The sequence below is a fragment of the Homarus americanus genome, unplaced genomic scaffold (genome assembly GCF_018991925.1).
Source record: "Homarus americanus isolate GMGI-L3 unplaced genomic scaffold, GMGI_Hamer_2.0 scaffold30108, whole genome shotgun sequence".
NCBI classification, from domain to species: domain Eukaryota; kingdom Metazoa; phylum Arthropoda; class Malacostraca; order Decapoda; family Nephropidae; genus Homarus; species Homarus americanus.
The window spans coordinates 3582634-3603158 of record NW_024748109.1 but is presented as its reverse complement, the minus strand read 5'-3'; the positions used below and the strand labels follow the sequence as shown (position 1 = coordinate 3603158).

The 20525-nt window shown below is 38.1% G+C and overlaps 1 protein-coding gene across 3 annotated transcripts in view; it reads left to right on the top strand.

Moving 5' to 3' along the window:
* LOC121880043 (kinesin-like protein Klp98A) overlaps positions 1-20525 on the top strand; it is a 174864-nt gene that overhangs the window by 103745 nt on the left and 50594 nt on the right. For all 3 annotated transcript variants that reach the window (XR_006091488.1, XM_042387036.1, XM_042387035.1), the window contains exons 14-16: positions 8077-8137; positions 14310-14446; positions 18229-19288. Coding sequence is in view for 2 of the 3 variants with exons in the window: in XM_042387036.1 (XP_042242970.1) it covers positions 8077-8137; positions 14310-14446; positions 18229-19288 (1258 nt within the window). In the remaining variant the exon portion in view is untranslated. The remainder of the gene's footprint in view (positions 1-8076; positions 8138-14309; positions 14447-18228; positions 19289-20525) is intronic.

Below are 20525 nucleotides of genomic sequence, written 5' to 3'. Positions count from 1 at the left end.
ATAAAGAGGCAAAAAATGCCCGATTCAAGGTATCTAAGGACAGAATTACACTTCTGTTGGGGGGGAATGTTGGCTGGTTTCAAGCTAAAAGCCCTTCATATCTATTATCAGAGAACCCCAGGGCTTTTTAAACATGTCAGCAAGCACACACTGCCAGTGTTTTATCGCAGTAACAAGAAAGCCTGATGACCCTATACTGTTTGAGGATTGGTTCATGACTTGTTTCATTCTTACCCAGCTAAGGAGTGGTTCAAACAAAGGATTCCATTCAAGATTTTACTGATTTTGATAATGCCCAGGACCCACCACACTTCCGGACGACATGCACCTGGATGTTAAGGTGTGTACATTCCACCTAATACTCAATTCTATCATCCAATCCATGGATCAAGGTAAAAGCATTAAGCTGCCTTTTAAAGCCGTATTATCGTTTATCGACCTTTCGCTTCAGCTGTTGCTGCTACTGAAGGTGAGAGAAAACGCCCAGACAGTTTTTGGAAGGAGTACAACATTTTGTCATGTATAAAGAACATTAAAGTTGTTAAGGGATCAGGTTACAAAACATTGCATGAATGGAATATGGAAGGCAACCTGAAAAGATATGTGTGCACAGTTTCAAAGGATTTAATGAAAATGAAGTTATTTTGGATATTAGTAACAAGATAGTGGAGTTAGGGTAAACAGTTGATAGGAAATTGATACTGAAGATGCTTGGACAGTTGTTGAAAGTGTAGCAGAGCTCAGTAACGCAGGATCTTGGCTGAACTAGATGCACAGAAAGTTGCAGAGGAAGAAGAGAGACAAAATGTAGGTTAGCTGAGCCTGCACCCCCCCAAAAAAAGTTTTTCTAGTGAACATAAGGCAGAGGTATTTACAGCACCATTAAAGGAATGCAACAATGATGACATGGATCAAAATTATGAGCTTATGCCAAAGTTGACAGAATGATCCAAGATGCACTTGCTTAAGTATAGAGAAATTTGAGTAATGAAAAGAAAAAGCAACCAGTAGTCTAAATTGACATCTATCAAGAAGTCCCCCAGTACTGGCCTCATGCCCCACCAGTGCTGCCTTCACCTCAAGATGATCCACCACCTTCAACCAGCAAGTTACCTCCTGTACATAAACCTGTCTGAAGGAAGCGATTGGATTCCACCCAGCCCTGTCTCCTCCTCTGCTTCTTCCAATTAATATAGTCTCCATGTATCCTGTAAATAGAAAAATTATGGGGGCCTCTGTGCATTCAGCTTGGACTACATTTAAGGTAAGTGCTCTGTGTCACATCTGTATCCATTCTCCTCATTATTTATTACTTTTACTGTACTGTATCCATTCCTCATTGTTTTTTACGTTTAGTGTACTGTGTATTTCTCTATTGGATTTTTAAAAAAATTGAAAAAAAAAAAAAATTTGAATTTTTTTTATTTTTTTTATTTATTTTTATCTATGCGTTTGACCTCTACGAATTGTGATTTCAGATCCCAACCCTCGTCGTAAGTCGGGGTTCAACTGTACATATATATATATATATATATATATATATATATATATATATATATATATATATATATATATATATATATATACATACATACATACATATGATGCATGCATGCATGCATGCATGCATGTATGTATGTATGTATGTATGTATGTATGTATGTATGTATGTATGTATGTATGTATGTATATATATATATATATATATATATATATATATATATATATATATATATATATATATATATATATATATATACATATACATACATACACAGTTATACACACAGTAGTCGGCAGCTTCCAAACAGGGAGGTACTATCGCCTGGGAAGATATTGGAATCATAATGTGTTGTCTAACGGTAGACCCTGCTGCTATATGGCATCACGAAAATTGTGACCAAGTCCCAGGTTGCTGATCTATCTTTCTGCCTCATTTACACACAATTGCAGGGTCTCAACTGTCTCTCTTATTACTGACAACACCAAAAATAAAACCGTACTCATTCTTGATCCGTTTTATTCATTCTATTTTATTCTCCTATGTCAGTTGAAATTAATACTGAAGCGGGGCCTTCTCGGATGGGTCCCACTGGTCGGGAAGGTTGTGGACCCCAGGGCCGACCTGATCATCATCAAGCTACTGGGGCCTCAACTGACGCCACCGTGGTTGCTGGAGGATCAGCTTTTTTCACACTTCATTTTTCCAACATTCGCGGACTGAGATCCAATTTTTCTTCTGTGGAGCACCATCTATCAACCTCTTCCTCCGACCTCTTACTACTCTCCGAACTTCAACTGACCAAAGCAGCTTCACCCAAACCTTTTCAAGTCTCTAACTACAACCTTTATACCTACTTCTGTTCTAAGGGAGGTGTATGCGCCTACTGCAATACACGTACACCTATAGCCCGACTCACGGATCTTGAATCTCCTCTTTATGATGTCATCTGGCTCAAAATATCTCTACCTACTGTGACTATATTTCTTTGTTTCCTATACTGTTCTCCCAACTCTACCAACTATTTCGAACTCTTTGACTATTTCACTTCTTGCCATGAGTCGTTGCTATCCACACACCCCAACACCGAGATTCTCTACCTAGGGGATTTCAATGTACATCACAGAGAGTGGCTTGGCTCTGCAAGGGATGACCCAGGTGGAGCTGAGGCACTCTCTTTTTCCTTACTTAATGATTTGGAACAAATAATCAAACACCCTACACTCTTTCCTGATCGACACGATCAACTTGCTAACATTCTTGATCTTTGTTTTACCTCTAATCCCTCACACTATTCATACTCAATTTTTGCCCCCCTTAGGGTCTTCTGATCACAACCTTATTTCTATTAAATCAAACTGGGCACGACCACCTCCCCCACCCCCCTCTAAACGTCAACTTTGGCACTGTCGGAGGGCAAGCTGGCAATCCTTGCGAGAATTCTTCACCGACTTTCCTTGGGATGAATGTTGCTTTTCCACTCGGGATGCCTCAGTATGTGCTGACAGCATTGCTGGGGTTATACAGGGTGGTATGAGTGCATTTATCCCATCTTCTACCAAAACTTTCACATTACAATCATGATTTGATCGCTCCTGCTCTCTTGCTTGCAGGGTGAGAGATAGGGCATATCGAACTATGAAACTATCTCCTCCTATTACCCACACCTCTTTCATTACTTCTAGGAATCGTTGTAAGGCTATTCTTCCTCTAGTAAATCCTTCTGGTCCTTAACTAAAAACATCTGTAACAACTTCTGCACGCCTTCTTTTCCTCCCCTCTTCCGTCCCAATAACTCTATAGCCAACTCTCCCCCTGACAAAGCCAACCTCTTTGGCGCCATATTCTCCTCTAATTCCACCTTAGACGATTCCCACTCTATCCCTCCTACCCCTGCACCTCCTACTGAACCTATGCACTTTCCTATAATCTCCACTCGCAGGGTTGCCGGTGTGTTATCCAGGTTGGATGTGAGTAAGGCGCATGGACCAGACGGAATACCCCCTCGTGTTCTGAGGGAGTGTGCTGAAGCCCTGGCCCCTGTGCTTGCTCACCTCTTTCGTCTTTGCCTCAAAACCAAATATTTTCGCTCTTCTTGGAAGCATGCCTTGGTTCAGCCCATCCCGAAGAAGGGTGACCATTCTAATCCCTCTAACTATCGCCCCATTGCCCTAACTTCATCCCTCTCTAAGATTTTCGAAACTATCTTGAACTCCCATTTTCTCCGTCACCTTGAACGCCTTTCTCTTTTGTCGGATCACCAGTATGGCTTTCGCCAGGCGAGATCTGCTGGTGATCTGCTCTCCTATTGCACCCATCTTTGGTCATCCTTTCTTAGGGATTATGGGGAAACTTTTGTTGTGGCCCTCGACATCTCCAAAGCATTTGACAGGGTATGGTACAAGTCTTTGCTATGTAAACTTCCCTCTTTTGGTTTCTCTCCCCCACTTTGTTCTCTCATCTCTAGCTTCCTTGAGAATCGATCCATGGCAGTCGTTGTCGAGGGATTGAGCTCTTGCTCTTTCTCTACCAATAGTGGTGTCCCACAGGGTTCTGTTCTTTCACCTACTCTCTTCCTTCTTTTTATCAATTATTTACTTCACACTACGACTAATTCCATCCATTCTTACGCTGTTGATTCTTCGCTTCACTCTTCTTCACCTTTTTCCCTTCCTCCTAACTCTCAAACTAGATCTGTTTCTAGAACTGATATCATTACTTCTATCAACGCGGATCTGTGCAGCATCTCTGAATGGGGAGATACAAACTTGGTTAAGTTCAATAGTAACAAAACTCAATATTTACCAATTACACTTTGTAAATTAGACGATCTCCCACCAATTACATTTCAGGACGCTATCATCCTCCCAAGTTCTGAAATAAATATGTTAGGCCTCACCATTTCCTCCAATATGTCCTTGAAATCACACAACCTTAGTATAACTAAAGCTGCCTCCCGAAAGTTGGGAATGCTGTACAGATGCCGCAACTATTTCACTCCTGAGCAGTTGCTCCAAGTATATAAGGGATTCTTTCGTCCTAACTTGGAGTACTGCTCTCATATCTGGGGTGGCTCTTCTTCTGTCCAACTATTAGATAGGGTGGAATCAAAGGCATTTCGTGTTATCAACTCTCCTCCTTTAGTCAACAATCTCTCTCCCCTTTCTCTTCGCTGCAATGTTGCTTCACTCTCTCTCTTTTACAGGTACTTTAATGGGCAATGTTCAGTGGATTTGGCATCCTGTGTACCGCCGGCAAGGCCGTGGGTTCATAACACACGTCTTGCCCGCGGTGCCCACCATTTCTCTGTGGATGTCGGTCACACGAGAATAACCCGTTATAGTACCTCCTCCTTTCCTCACACAGCCAAACTGTGGAATGCTCTGCCTTCTTCTGTGTTTCCATGCTCTTACAATCTGTCTCACTTTAAAAAGCTGGTTTTCCAGCATCTTCGTGGTGTAGATTAATACAGTATAACCTTTTTTCTATATTTTCAATTTCTTTACATTCTTTTTTTTTTCGCCCCCCAGGCTCCGTTGTGGGTCATTTGACCTTTGCCCGGGTGGGCTAATTCCCATATAAAAAAAAAAAACACACACACACACACACACACACACACACACACACACACACACACACACACACACACACACACACACACACACACACAGTAAAACCTCGATTAACCAACCACATGTGGGGGGAAGGAGCCGATGGATAATCGAAAAGGTCGGTTAATAGTACGTAAAGTCTATTGATATAAAACATACATTTTCAAAGTACCTTTCCCTAACCTACCTCATTTAAGTCCCTCTATTCATTTTTGTTAATTTGCCATTCATATTTCAATAGAATTTGCTTTAAAACATTAACCACTTTAGTAAATAAATATGAACCAGCACAGAAACCGTGAATAAAAAATGGAAAAGTCAAAGAACATGTTTCATCACAAAAATTTTGACCAAGTCCCATGTTGCTAATCTGACTTTCTGCCTCATTTACACACAATTGCAGGGTCTCAATTGTTTCTCTTACTATTGACAACACAATATACATACAGGTACATTGTTTCTCACCCTTGATTTTTTTTCATTTTTGCATTTCTTTATGGTTCTTTATTACTATTATTATTATTATTAGCATTATCATTATTAATATTATTACATTATCGCCCCCCAGGCCCCGATGTGGGTCAGTGACCTGTGCCCGGGTGGGCTAATCCCCGTAAAAAAAAAAAAAAAATAGGGGTTCGGGATTGACGGTTAATCCGAAAGTCGGTTAATCGAGGGTCGGTAAATAAATAGTGTTTCTAACTTAATAGAACTGATTTTATATTCTCCGGTAGAGTACAAACATTTCTTACGTGTTTTCATAAAAGAATCAAGTTCCCATAATTATATCTTGTAGAAATATTTTTTATGACCCTTTTTTATCGATCATGGAGAAAATTTATTCAGGATCATTATGGTATCAAATTAATCTTTCTGACACAATTAGAACAGATGCCACGGATATAAGATTATAAACTTTTTTGCTACCTGTAAATATTTTCACTCATGGCCGCAGCCTGATATAATAGGAGAGTGATCAGGTCCTCACCAATCCCAAGTCTACTGGTGGATGCTCATTCTCAACCTCAGAAACTCATTCACAGACCCAGAATTGAGAGATTTTTTCCGGAATAATTCTAAGCCAATTTCAATTCTGAGAATTAAAGAGTTCCTGCTAACAGCGATTCCAGCTAACAGAGATATTACTGTATAACAGTTGTAGCATTAACCTCTTCAAATGAGGGAATAGATGGCTGCTGTCGTCAAAATTCTGACTCACGCTCTACCATATACAATACAGTATATGATTTTTAATTATCCAATGTTGCTGCTCATTTGGGCATCTTACTGCGATAATATTTACTTATAATTATTTTTATAAATAGTGTTATATATCTCCTGCTTAAACCTCAACACATTGTTTAATATAATTATGTGTATTCATTGTAAGCCAGCAAATGCATGGGAGGGGCCAAAACTTTGCAACAAATGCGTATACTGTCTGTTAATTGGAATACGTCAGTACAATGATGAGACTGTTGAACAAGTAGATGAAAGGAATAAGAATATGGCCCTTTATCAAATACCTTGGAGAAATCCATGCACAACACAGCCATTGGTGAGCCTTGGTCCACAATTCTGTTTCTGTTTCAAGGAACATGAGTAAGTTTGTCAGACAGGATTTTTGTTTTCCCCCATGAAACTGTGTTGTGATGCATTGGTAAGACTGTGTTTGGTCAGGTGTTGGATGATGGTGTCCCTCAGAATTTTTGCAAAGAGCTTCCATATATGTGATGTTAGGCTGATAGGCATGTAGCTTTCTGCTACATTTTTCCTACCCTTCTTTTATACTGGGGTGATGATGGCTAATTTCCAGTCCCTAGGTGGTTTACCTAAATCCAAGGATTTCCTGAATAATAGTCCTAGTGGGGTGCAAATCTCGTTGGCCACCTCCTTTATCACCTTGGTCTGTGCTCTGTCCATTTCAAGGGCTTTGAATTCTTTGAAGCTGGTTACTTTCCTTTTGATGATATTGTCTGTAATTGCTATCTATCTTAACTATCTTAATTCATTTTCCACCCCTGAGGTTTCTGTATGGGTTTTGGATGTTAAAAAGAAGTAACAGTGGAAGGCTTCAACCACAGATATCTGTGTCCTTACAAACAAATAATATTAAGCATCATAATTGTGACTGGTGGTTTAGATATTGGAATATCCTCAGCATAACTGAAGTGTGGTTGTATGTATCAGACATCAACAGTGTTCATAGTGCTCTTCTCAAGTCACATTCTCTTGTTCATGTTCCCAGACTTCTGCAGGAGCTCCGGGTGGCAGAGTGGCGCTGATCTATTCTGTAGTCCTTCACAACATTTGACTGATTAGTAATGACTTTTTCCTCCTTTGAATTTATGGAGGCATTAATAAATATTAACCACCATGTTATTAGAATTATTGTTGTTTATTGTGCTGGTCACCCAGGTACAGGTAGAGAGTTCATGGGTCAATTTGGTTTGTTTTTGAGACTTTTTCAGTAAAGAAACACACACACACACACACACACACATACATACATATATACAATACAGGTAAAAGAAATTACTGTCTCTACAATGAATGGCTCCCTGTCCCGGCCACAAAAATGCCAGCAACTTTAAAACTACCCTTAGACATTCTTGGGTACATCCAGGGTGTCATCCACAAATAATTGAGGTCCGCGAATTGTCAGGGCATGCTGTACAGTATAAGATAATTGTCGTTACATTGTTGCTAAGTGTGGTGGCAAGCCTTCCAAGGAGAGGGCTCCACAATCTAAAAATAGTACATTAATGTATTGACCCAAATTCTCAAATGCTCCACTAGGATTTTTTGGTGAAATGTTGGGGTTGACATCTCAATCAGATTGACTAATACACTTACAGTATATTTATTGTATATAATATAAAGGCATTTTTACAAACACACTTTAAGAAGCATTCATGATTTACAAAAATAAATAAGATTAAAACAATTTTTTTTTCTACTTAGGATGGACAGTGATATAGAGAAAATTCATTCCGATAGCAGCAGTACTTCTAGGATATCTAAGGTTTGTATTATTGTTTACCTGTGACATAGTAGTGTTGAAATGTTGAATGTGCAGTATTTCTAAAGCAGCAGTCTGAGTCTGATTTTTAAGTAATTTATATGTATAAAATTTCTTTTGGGGGTTTTGAGAATTGCAATTAAATGCCTAGCGACGTCTCCTCCTAATATTACTTATTAAGTAATTATTAGATGTTTTAATTGCCTGTATGTTGGCCTGGTGAGTTATTGCTAGGCATTAACATACCTAGGATCAATTGAGAGGAAAGTGAGTGTTTGGTGAGTCAGGCGGGTGGTGAGTGGCACCAGTGCGACCACCCTCTCACATCAGCTGATCACTAGTAAACAGACCATTCCTTGTCCCGTAATTTTAGCGGTGTTGATTTATGAGAGTTTGTTTTAACATAATTCTACAAAAAGCAATGTTTTGTTTATTCTAGGAGAGGGCTGAGGTGCATCTGGGTAGACTCTCAGTCTTTTTAGTATTTTGTGTTTCTCTAAAGTACCAAACTAAATTATTTCATTGAAACAACACTTCGATTTACTGCAAATTCGGTTTAAAGCGACCTCTCTTGGAACGTATCTTGTGTTATATCGACATTCTATTGGTATAGGATATTATTGTTGTTTTGTAAGGCAGGGTTGTGCTATAGTCTAACCTAACGTATGGAATCAACACTGTTCTGACTTACCAACAAATCAGGGTCCAGGAACATATCCCTGTTGTAAGTTGGGGACTACCTGTACTTTACTCTGCTATGGAGATGTGAAAAGTATGTACCTAATTTGAAATACTATAAGTATATGGAATAAAAGGGAATATCAAAAAGACAGTGAAGAAATTTTACAGAGAGCTAAGGGCTCAAGTGAGGGCAGTTGGAGGAATGAGTGAGTGGGTTGCAGTGCTGTTGATGAGAGAAGGTCATGTTATATCTGTCAGGTTGTTTTATATTCATAATATAGATTTAAGGGATATTATGGTAAGTATTATATACAAAGGCATAATATTAAAAAATTATGGAAAATATAAGAATTATTTAATGTTCCTGTATCCAGATAACACTGTTCCATTTTGCAAGAACTGCTTTATAAAGGAGATAGTGTAGACCATGAATGTATGTTTGATGATATGAGTGTGTTGGTTGAGTGAATACAGTCCTCACCTGTCCTTATGGTCATTCTTTCAAGTTTGGGGCACTCATAATCCACCCAGCTATAAATGTATACTTAACAATAAAAGCTTGGGAAGTAAAAGTGCTTAAGTGTGCTGCTGGCAATATTGCCTACTTGCTTACTGAAGGCTTAGTATTTAGTGTGCTGTACAGGTATCCCTTGTTTAATGTTAAGCAAAATTATCTGCTAAGCCAGGGATGACAGCAAATCACGAGGGCAAACAACAGGTTCAAACGGCAGGGTGTTAAACACTCAATACGGTACTGTACTCCCCGATAATAATAATAAACAAGTTTGTTATAGAGAGTGTTGAAGTTATACGATTGATTTATTAACACCAAACCTCTGTATAAACAATGTGGTTCAGAGTTGAGTTATTTTCTGAGTACAAGGTAAACCTAATTCAAACAAATTTCCTACTGCATACATCAAGTATTAAAGAAAATTGCTATGATAACAGTAAATTTTATGTACAGAATATCATAAAATAAATAGCACATTATTTCATTTACAAATTATAGCACCTTCCACACTCAAACTATCCTCTGGGCAATGTGACACAGTTCAACCGGGCAGTCACCCAGCTGACTTAGATATGTATGGTTGCTGCCGCTCTGCAATGTGTGTGCGCCATGACATCACATTAAGAAGGGAGCGGCTTGGCTGGCTGGGTGGCAATGCAGTTACAGTCCCCTGCCCCCACACATGTTTACTTCTCATGCAGTAATCTCCCCATTAGCTGGAATCCCTGATCCCCGGAACTCTCCAATAGCTGGAATTGAAATCGGGCTGGAAATTTTCCAGGAAAACTCTCTCCATTCTGGGTCAGTAAACGTGTTTCTGAGGATAAAATCAGACGCATTATCCAGAAAAAATTCAGAGAAGGTTCCGAGAAAATCTCTCCAAACTTCTCCAATCTGGGCCTCGGATAAAATTTCCAGGAGATCCCAGAGAGTGTATCATGCTCAAACATGCCAGTCACATGGGTGGCCTAACTGCTTGGATCATTTAGTTCATATTCTGCTGCCATTGTAGAAGGATCTTTGCTCACTAGCTGCTGTTTTTACATACAATTTGTGTTGTGCAGTACTGCACGTTACTGTGCCAATTTACAATCTGCCAAGAATACAGTGTTAAAGCAGTATTGGAACATAAAAAAACGATTACAATTATGTATACTGCACTGTACTGTACTGTACATTCAGTGAGTAGGAAACACTGGAGCACCTTAGCTTTCATCTTTATTCAAGATGTCTTCAGGTCAGGAGATCCACTTATCCCCTGCCCCCTGACAAAAGGGTAACCTGACATTGCATCAGAAGATCAGTAATATGGGGCCACTAATCCCTCACCCCACCTCCACCGCAAATGAGAGTAGAGCTTATAGACATTGCGTGACTTGACATTGCATCAGGTCAGGTCAGTAACATGAAACCCACTAATCCCCTACCACACCTCCATCACAAGTGATGACAGTTACAAAGTACATTCAGCAGTAGACAGTGTCTGCCTACTGTATGCCCAAGATGACAGCATCTGCTGGTGAGTACAGAATATACAGTATAGTGGTACAGTTTTTTTTTTTTAATTTACTATAGTATACATTATTTTGTTTCCAGTATTTGTTCTAACTATCCGAACACAATTTTTATCCTAGACTTATCACTGTAAGGAATTTTATATGCCATATCCCAGATTCCTCTTATTCTCATTTATCTATTATTCTTATTCACCTATTTTTTTTCCCTCAACCAACCCTTGGGGGTAAACTGACCACAGCAACCCCCACCTACTTCTCACTCAATTCTTTCCCTCACACTCACCACCCTGTCCACTGTCTCCTCCACCTTCTGCCTCCTATACCCTCTGTAAATAAGGACAAGAATAAGAAGTTAAGAGATATGGTAAGAGAAATCATGTAAAGAAATAAAAAGAAGAAAAATAGAGAAAGAATTAAGAGTAATTAAACAATAAATAGAAAATAGAGATAAGAAAGAAACATTACATCTGTGGGAAAAAGTAAATTGCTCCTCATTCTTTTGTATGCTTTTGGCAGCTTGGCGCTGGCTCAGTACAGCTGTACCACATCTAGAATAAACAAAACATTGTTTTTTGTAGTATTATATTAAAACAAACACTCAAAAATCAACACAGCTAAAATTATGGGACATGAAATGGTCTGTTTACTAGCGATCAGTTGATGGGGGGGGGGAGGGGTGAGGTGATATGTTTGACAGTTGATGCCAAGGTCTAGTGCTTATTTATTTATCTGTTCTTAAGAGTGACTTTAAGTTTTTCTCTTATAAAATGTTACTGAACTGACATGTTCTAATTAATTTTATTACAAAGGGCTAAAAAAAATTATCTCTTGTGCAAAATATATGACGTTTATATTCAAATTATTCGCTGTCTTGCAAGGATTCTAACAATGGAAATTATATTCTAACTTTAGTCTGTGATATTACATAAGATAAAACCTGTAAGTTTATAACCACCCAACCCTAGCTGGGAAGAAGGGGGGGGGGAAGTGACAAGTTTGACAGTTTGGGCTGAGGGTTTAGTGAAGTATTTATTTATTTATTTATGTCCTTTTGATTGAATTTTTGTTTTTTTGTTTATAAAATGTTTATAATTTACATTGTTGGAATTCTTATAAGATAAGTGATTAATTTGAATATAAACATGCTATAGTTTGCATTAGACATACAAATTTTAGTTTTAATTAGGAAACTTTTTTACAAATGGCAAAAATTTTTATCTCTTATGCAAAATATATGATGTTTATATTCAAATTATTCACTGTCTTGCAAGGATTCCAGCAAAGCAAATTATATTCTCCTAACTTTAGTCTGTGTTATTATATAAGATAAAAACTGTAAGCCTATAACCACCAAACCCTGGCTGGGAAGATGACGGGGTGGAGGGAGGAAGGGGAGGTGACATGTTTGACAGTTGTGCAGAAGGTCTAGTGAAGTATTTATTTGTTTATTTATGTCCTTTAGATTGAGTTTTTGTTTATAAAATGTCACAGAAGTGACCGGGGAGAATATAATTTACATTGCTGGAATTCTTATAAGATTGAATAATTTGAATATAATCATGCTATACCCCCTGTAGTTTGCACTAGACAAAAATTTTAGTAATCATTTAGTACATTATTTTGAGTACATGTACAGTACAGCTTTGCCCTTAGGACAGTGTAGCGTGCCCAGAGAAACATTAGGCGCGAATTTTAAAATATGATGCACCAGATTGACTCGCGCAAAATAGGAAAGATTCGCTTTAAATTAAAACATTGTCCTTAATTGTGGGTGTCGCTTTAAATCAATAATCTTAAATTGAATCGCTTTAAATCGACATTATACTGTATATTTTGGGAAAAATAATTTTTTTCAGATCTAATAGCCTACTGTACTGGCAAAGCCAAATCACTGGCTATATGCTATCATGTTTCTCACTACCACAACTAACTATCACTTTGTGGACCTAATGTCCATGCAGTGTTATTTCATGTTTATGTTTATTTATTTATGTTATTTTGTCTTCTGCATACATAATGTTGTTATACATGTGCATATAGCTATTTATATCTATATTTTTCACACTCCTTGGACTGGCATGAAAAACTCACTGATTTTGCTTTCTCACGAGGTCCATTTTACCTAACCCCAATGAGCTTTAAAGGAATACATACTGTACCTTGCTTGGATGCTTGGCTATCTGAGAAAATGGCGAAAGGTAGACTAGCCACAGAAGTTTTGTAGAAAACCATTAAAGATGATACAGATGTCCAATGGGATAGGTTCTTGGCCGGTTGGACACCCACAAGTACAAGTGATATCTCCGTTAACCGGACCAATTGTTGCAGAGTACTTCCGGGAATGAGAGATTTCCAGGTAACAAGACGATTCTCTCAAAGCCGGAAAAAATCCCTCATTCTGGAATTTTCCAGAATTTTCCAGGTAATGGAAAATTGTTCTTGGAAGTTCCGGAAAATGCATCTGATTTTCATCTCTCAAACCCGGAAAAATCTCCGCCATCCCTGGATTTTTCCGGGTACTTGGAAAATTTTCTCAGAATATTCCAGAAAATGTGCCCCCTCAAAAAAATTTTCCCAAAACCAGACTTAGGGAATGATTTTCCGAGAAATTTTCCGTTCTAAAGGGATTCCAGCTTATGGAGATATTATTGGGAATCCCCGAAAAAATTAATTCCTACAAATCTACTCTCAGTACAATACAATTAAACAGGGAGGTACTACCGCTTGGGAAGATATTGGAATCACAGTGTGTTGTCTAATGGTAGACCCTGCTGTCATATGGCATCACAAAAATTGTGACCGAGTCCCAGGTTGTTGATCTAACTTTCTGCAGCATTACACACATTTGATTTTTTTTTTGTACTTTATTTATTTATTTATTTATTTATTATTATTATTATTATTATTATTATTATTATTATTATTATTATTATTATTATTATTATTATTATTATTATTATTATTATTATTATTATTATAATATTTTCACCCCCGGGCCCTGATATGGGTCATTGACCTGTGCTCTGATGGGCTAATCCCGGAATAAATAAAAATAAATAAATAAAATATATTACCACATCATTAAAAACATGTCTGGTCACTACCATATGTCCCTTTTGAGGCTAAAGGGGTTCTTAAGGTGGAGTGGAGACATTAACCTGAGTCCCACACAGACAATGGGGAGTCTGAAGAGTGGGAACTGGTGGTGTGGCCTTCATCCTGGCCTCATATATGGTGAACAAAATGCTTGCCAGACATTTTCAAAGATACAGTGCTCACTTCACTCACAAAAGCTCAATTCTTTTATGAAAAAAAAAAAATGTTTCGAATAGGTATGTTAAAATAACAGTTGCAGATAAGCAGGGTTGCGAATAGTTAGGTATTCTTGTATTGGACTGTCAGTTTAAATCATGTTGTAATATTTATCTGTACCACTGATTGACTATGGCCTTTTTTAAATCAGATGTCGAGGTTAACAGAGACAACAGATCTTTGTGAAATTTCAACACAAACAAGTCTCCATACTCACAGTCAACCCACCACTCCTGTTGGAAGCCATCTTGAAGACTGTATTGCTAACCATGCACTAAGAAAGTCCAGGTAAGGATGTTCATTTATATATATATCTTGATAAAATCACACGGGAAAAGGGAAACAACGGAGCACCTTAGCTACCGACCAACCCACAAGGACACTAAAGCAGTCCTAGACTCTGTTATATTTCACACAAAGCCTGTTCATTGAGCTGATGGCGCCGTGGACCTCATTGGGAACTGCCCGTGCTTCGTATGTGGTGTCAGTAGAGTTTTACCGAATCCAGCTGGTATGAAACACGAGGTACCATATATATACAGTGCTTCATTTTTAGTCCATATAACACGCGGACTTTGAACATATAATCAACGACCTCACCAGCCAGGAATCGAACCCTCGACCTACTGGGTGGGACTAGGGAATGCTACCGACCAACCCACAAGGACACTAAAAGCAGTCCTAGACTCTGTTATATTTCACACAAAGCCTGTTCATCAAGCTGATGGGGCCGTGGGTTGGTCGGTAGCGTTCCCTAGTCCCACCCAGTAGGTCGAGGGTTTGATTCCTGGCTGGTGAGGTCGTTGATTATATGTTCAAAGTCCGCGTGTTATATGGACTAAAAATGAAGCACTGTATATATATGGTACCTCGTGTTTCATACCAGCTGGATTCGGTAAAACTCTACTGACACCACATACGAAGCACGGGCAGTTCCCAATGAGGTCCACGGCGCCATCAGCTCAATGAACAGGCTTTGTGTGAAATATAACACACACACACAGTATAGTCTGGGTTTACGCGGATATTTTATACGCGTTTGGCCATTTGCGCGGCACCTGTCCAGACGCGCCAATTATTAGTTACGCGGTACATTCCTTAATTTACATGGCAAGCGGCTGGTCGCTGACGTCAGACTCCTGCCGATGACTTCGCGGACTGTGATTGGGCCACGTATCCTTACCACCCACGCACCCCCTCCGCCGCACGCTGTGATTGGTCTATTTAACCTTGCCTGCCCAGTGATAGTGAGGATATGGACTTTGAGGGGTTTGACAAGGAGGCCCCGTTAGCCTCATGTGGTGGATATTGATACAGGTGATACAGATGAGGGCCAATAATCTGCCCTCTGTCTTGGAACCAACCCCCCCCCATCCCCATCTGCCCAGCCATCTCTTCTGCTAACGAAAGTGTTAAAAAACCTAATATTATTGATATTTCTCTTAAATATTAATTGTGTGCATACCATCATAAAATTAAGATGTTAATTTTACTACAACGTACGTATTGTGTCGGAAAAAGGGTAGTCTGGTGGTCTGCCCAGTCTCTATTTCAATTAATCCCATATGTTCTGTTATTTTATTTTCGCGTTTTGCGTTATACGCGGACCTCCATGGGTTTAATTGACCGCGTAAACCCAGATTATACTGTGTGCGTGCATGCGTGCGTGCGTGCGAGCATGGGTCCCTCAGTTGATGAACACAATTCGTTCCACAGAGTCGTTCGTTAACCGAATCCATTATTTGGGAAATTGGTTCCAGCTCACATAAAAGTACATACAAAGTAAAGTCAGAAATACTCCTAAAATTCCCCTAAATTGCATCATAAGGGATGGCACAGAGGTCATGGAGTCGATGGGGTCCCATTAAGCTCATAGTCCAGGTGTCAAGGACTGAAGGACGTGGCTGACAGGTGCTGTCTCGTTAAGTCGGGACCACAAATTATGGTCAAGGGAATAATGGCAGTTACTCTTCTTGTATGAAGTCAAGTCAGTCCAGGTAAGGCGAATGCTGATGACACATTATGCTGTAGAAAATTCACACTCCTACCTTTGAATTGTTCTCAGCTCAATGCACTCTGTACTTCCCATGGATGCAGACAAAAAATGGCAGCAGATATCAATGATAGATTCCTTGGGTTGCTTACTGAATCTTTGGATTTTGTTCAGTTTCTGTTCAAACAGATGTAAAACATTGTGGCTCTTTTTGTCCTAGAAATAGCAGGCTGACACTGAGGCAAGGGTGATTTTGCCATCTATGATGACATATCAATGTTTTGGGTTATTTATCAAATTGACATTAAGGGGTTAAAAATCGAGCTATTAAGGATCTGATATAATTTGGAAGTCTGTGAGGCAGCTTTCTCGTCAATGGTACAGTATTTATAAAAAATTATCACTGTAACCGTATATCAAAACTAAACTTAGAGAATTGTGTGCTTTGTTGTTTTAACACATAATTATACCCCCAGTTAACAGAAAATTTATTAAATGATAATACAGGTTGACAATCCCTTATCCGAGATCCTTGGGGCCAGAGACATTTCGGATTTTGGAATTTTTCGGTTTTCAGAATTTTTTTTTTATTTTATTTTTTTATTTTTTTATTTTTTTAGCCCATCCGGGCACAAGTCACTGACCCACATTGGGGCCTGGGGGGCAAAAATAGAATAAAAATTATAATAATAATAATTAATAATAATAATTCATAGGTCTAGGTCGTGTTTCTCACTTTTGATCTTTTTTCATTCTTGTATTTCTTTATTATTATTATTTTGTTACAGTATTATTGTTATTATTATTATTATTAATTTTTATTATATTTTTTATTATTATTATTATTGTTATCATTATTATTTTATTTTGGTGTATTTTTAATAAAATTTTTATTTACTATGAGTCATTATTGTTATTATAATTATTATTTCTATTACATTTTCGCCCCCCAGGCTCCGATGTGGGTCAGTGATCTATGCCCTGGTGGGCTAATTCCTGTTTTAAAAAAAAAAAATGCCCCACAAAAAAAAACTTTAGGTTTTCAGAGCTTTTCGGTTTTCGGAATTTCGGATAAAGGGTTGTCAACCTGTACACACATGTTGCATATGAATAATGGCTGATGTAACTTGTAATGAAAATTAGTTATCTGGTGATGCACACAAGTCACATACAAAATCCGTACAGTATGACAGAGATGTAACTAAGAAAATTGTATATTGTGTTGCTTAACCTTGTAATTATATCCCCACGTATAGATTGTTAAATGGTCATATAATGTCACATAAACATGACCAAGTTGTAGCCTGTTTCTGACAGTGTTTACTTTTGGGCTTCTCAATTTGTAATACATTTTCCTTACTTGTTTTTACAGTTAAGTATGTACAGTATATCAATATGTCTGTATTTACTTTAAGGATCTTCATATATACAGTAGACTGGATGTAATGACTTGGGTTCACACTGAATAGGCGACAGTACTAGACGGGGTTGCACTGGAAAATGCTTGGGAATCCCTTCCTTAGAGGATTGGTAAAAACAGCCCGAGAACATTTAGAGTGAAGGACTGTGGTCTCCAACCCTCAGATATGAAGTCAGTACTCTGCTTCATTGATTGATCTTGCAGTCAGGTACCAGTCCCATATCAGCAACAGCAGCAACAGGCAGAAAAAGAGAACTGGAGCATCCATGGCACAGTCATACCTCTATAGGTCATGATTTGGGTTTAATTTTGTACAGCAGATTCTCAATGGAGATTCGAAAACTTAGATTTAGTTAATGTTCTTCAGTCTTATATTGACAGATAGACTCTGTGGTTTCTTTTTCGAAATGTAGTAGATCTTAAACGCACATAAATAGAATTATCAGTGAATAATTCATCAGTTGTTGGTCAAAGGAATTTACATTCTAGATTTTTGTACAGAAATATTTTGTAGTCTTTGTGATCATGTTTAATCACCTATGTTTGAGATGAGTACTGTATATTATCAAATTGATTTTTTTTTTTTTTTTTTTAATATTGAAGTTTAAGAATAGCACTGTGTCCTCTGAGGTATTGATATCTTTATATATTTTCTAGCTTAACGCTACCATTGGTAGGAGAGAAAGAAGACTCTGCTGCCGATTCAAATTCAGTCAATTCCACTCCTGCATCAGATACATTTTATACTGCTACCTCTGTTCTCTCCCCTGACCCTCGTGACCTGACTTCACCCCTGTCTCCACTACCTCTTGATGTGCCTCACTCAGGAACTGAAAAGGATAAAGATAGTTTAAGCAAAGGTGCTCATGGTGCCTTTGTTGATGAAAGAAATGACATTGCTTCCAAAGTGCCTAAAGAAGAAGATGCAAAAGCTTATGATGTATCACATTTTGAGAGAGATGATATTGATATGTGTGCATCTGTGTACAAATCTCCTAGTGCCAGTGATGCTGGATGTGTTTCTGAGGCCTTTCAAGCTCATGATAAGGATGTCAGCCATCCAGGTCAAAAGCTTTTATCTCCTGAAAATAACAGTGAGTTTGAAGGTGCATCTAATACTGTTGATATTGCTGCTCTTCTTACATCACCCATCCTTCAAGTCGGTGATCCTCTCCAGCCACAAAGGTCACCTGCAGTAAGTTTAGAGGCTACGTCTACACCAATTAAAAAAGGAGGTGCACATGAGCTTAGAATAGGCTTTCAAAATATTAACACTAATTTAGATGATGAAGACAAAAGAGAATACTCCAGTTCTTACTTGTGCAAGGTGACTGTAAATGAATTTGCCCCTGAATTGAACTGTGCTTCATCTATTAACACTTCAAGAAACCCAGATACATGCCCTTCTGAAATAGATAATAATAATTTTAAGTCAGATAACAATAATAGTTCTTCTGGTAATGGGAACATGGAAGGCAGTAAACCTCAGGAGCATGAAACTGAAAAAAATAATGTCAGCAGATGTCCAGCAACTAGTGTAGGAGATAATGGCATGCCAAGTAATGAAACAGAAGCATCTTCAACGTGGTACTCTGGCGTGGAAAGGAGTGAAGGAAGTGCACTAATACCACCAGAAACTGAAGTTGAAAGAGCAAATGAGGTGCTTTTGAGATTGCGGGAGAATAGCGACAATTCTAATATCAGCATCACTGAGAAGGTAAGGATTTATTTTTGTAGTTGCTTTTTAATGAAATTAATAGAAAAATGTATTATTTAGAGGTCACCTGTATTGGGTTAAAACCGCATGAAATGTTTTTTTTTTTTTTTTTTTTTTTATGGGGATTAACATACCCAGGCACAGGTCACTGACCCACATCTGGGCCTGGGGGGCAAATTTTTTTATAATAATAACAATAATATTGATGATAATAATAATAATAATAATAATAATAATAATAATAATAATAATGATAATAATGATAATAATAAAGAACCATAAGTAGTACAAAAATAAAAAACGGTCAAAAGTGAGAAACAATGTATGTATGTTGTGTTGTCAATAGTAAGAGATGCATATACTGTACACATATATAACTACAGTCAACCCTTAATATCTGTAGAAGTTATGTTCCAGTAGCTTTTGGATTGTGTGCCAGTTATATGTACAGTCTTTCAAGGTGAGAGTGAAGGATGGAAAGGAAAAGTGTCATAATCATGTGCAAGTCCAGGAGACCACTCAATTATGTTATCATATTAACCTCTGGCAGTGAAAGTGGAAATGGGAAGTCCAAAATCTTTAAATATCGTAGGAGTTGGCAGAGAGAGTCCCTCATCAAGAGGCACACCAGCTTCAGTCAGTCATGATGCTTGTAAATTCTAAGAACCCCCACTTATTTTTAATCAGTAAAAAAGTGTTGAGAGAGACAAAGGGGACACTAATGCTCATGACTGGTACATTTCTAAGGACTTGGCCAAAGGAAACTGAACTAGGAGTGTTGGGTTGGTGCTCCTTCATCTTGCTCTGCATTCACACTTTCTCTTTTGGCAGGAATTCTCCCCTAAGTCTGGTATGTTTCAGAATCTCAGGGTCCTCAATTTGGGTGCTTTGATCATTTTGCCCAGATTATAGGGTACAGGGCAGGCAGTTCCCAATTTACAAAAGGGTTCCATTCCTAAATTATTTTTTCTAAAATTGGATCCCATTTTCCCACTGACTTTCATTATAAAAACCGAGATATTTTCCAACAAAAAAATATTTTCAAAAGTCTTAAAATGCTACAAAACGTGATTTTAATTAATTTTCTAGTGTACATAATGATTATATGTCAATAAAAACATAATAAGCAAAATGCATACATTACAATAATAATTCTATACTTAGAAGAAATCATAGTGATTGAAACTTACCAAGAAATTGCACCACTATTTATGATGCAGTGCAAGACTTAAGAGGC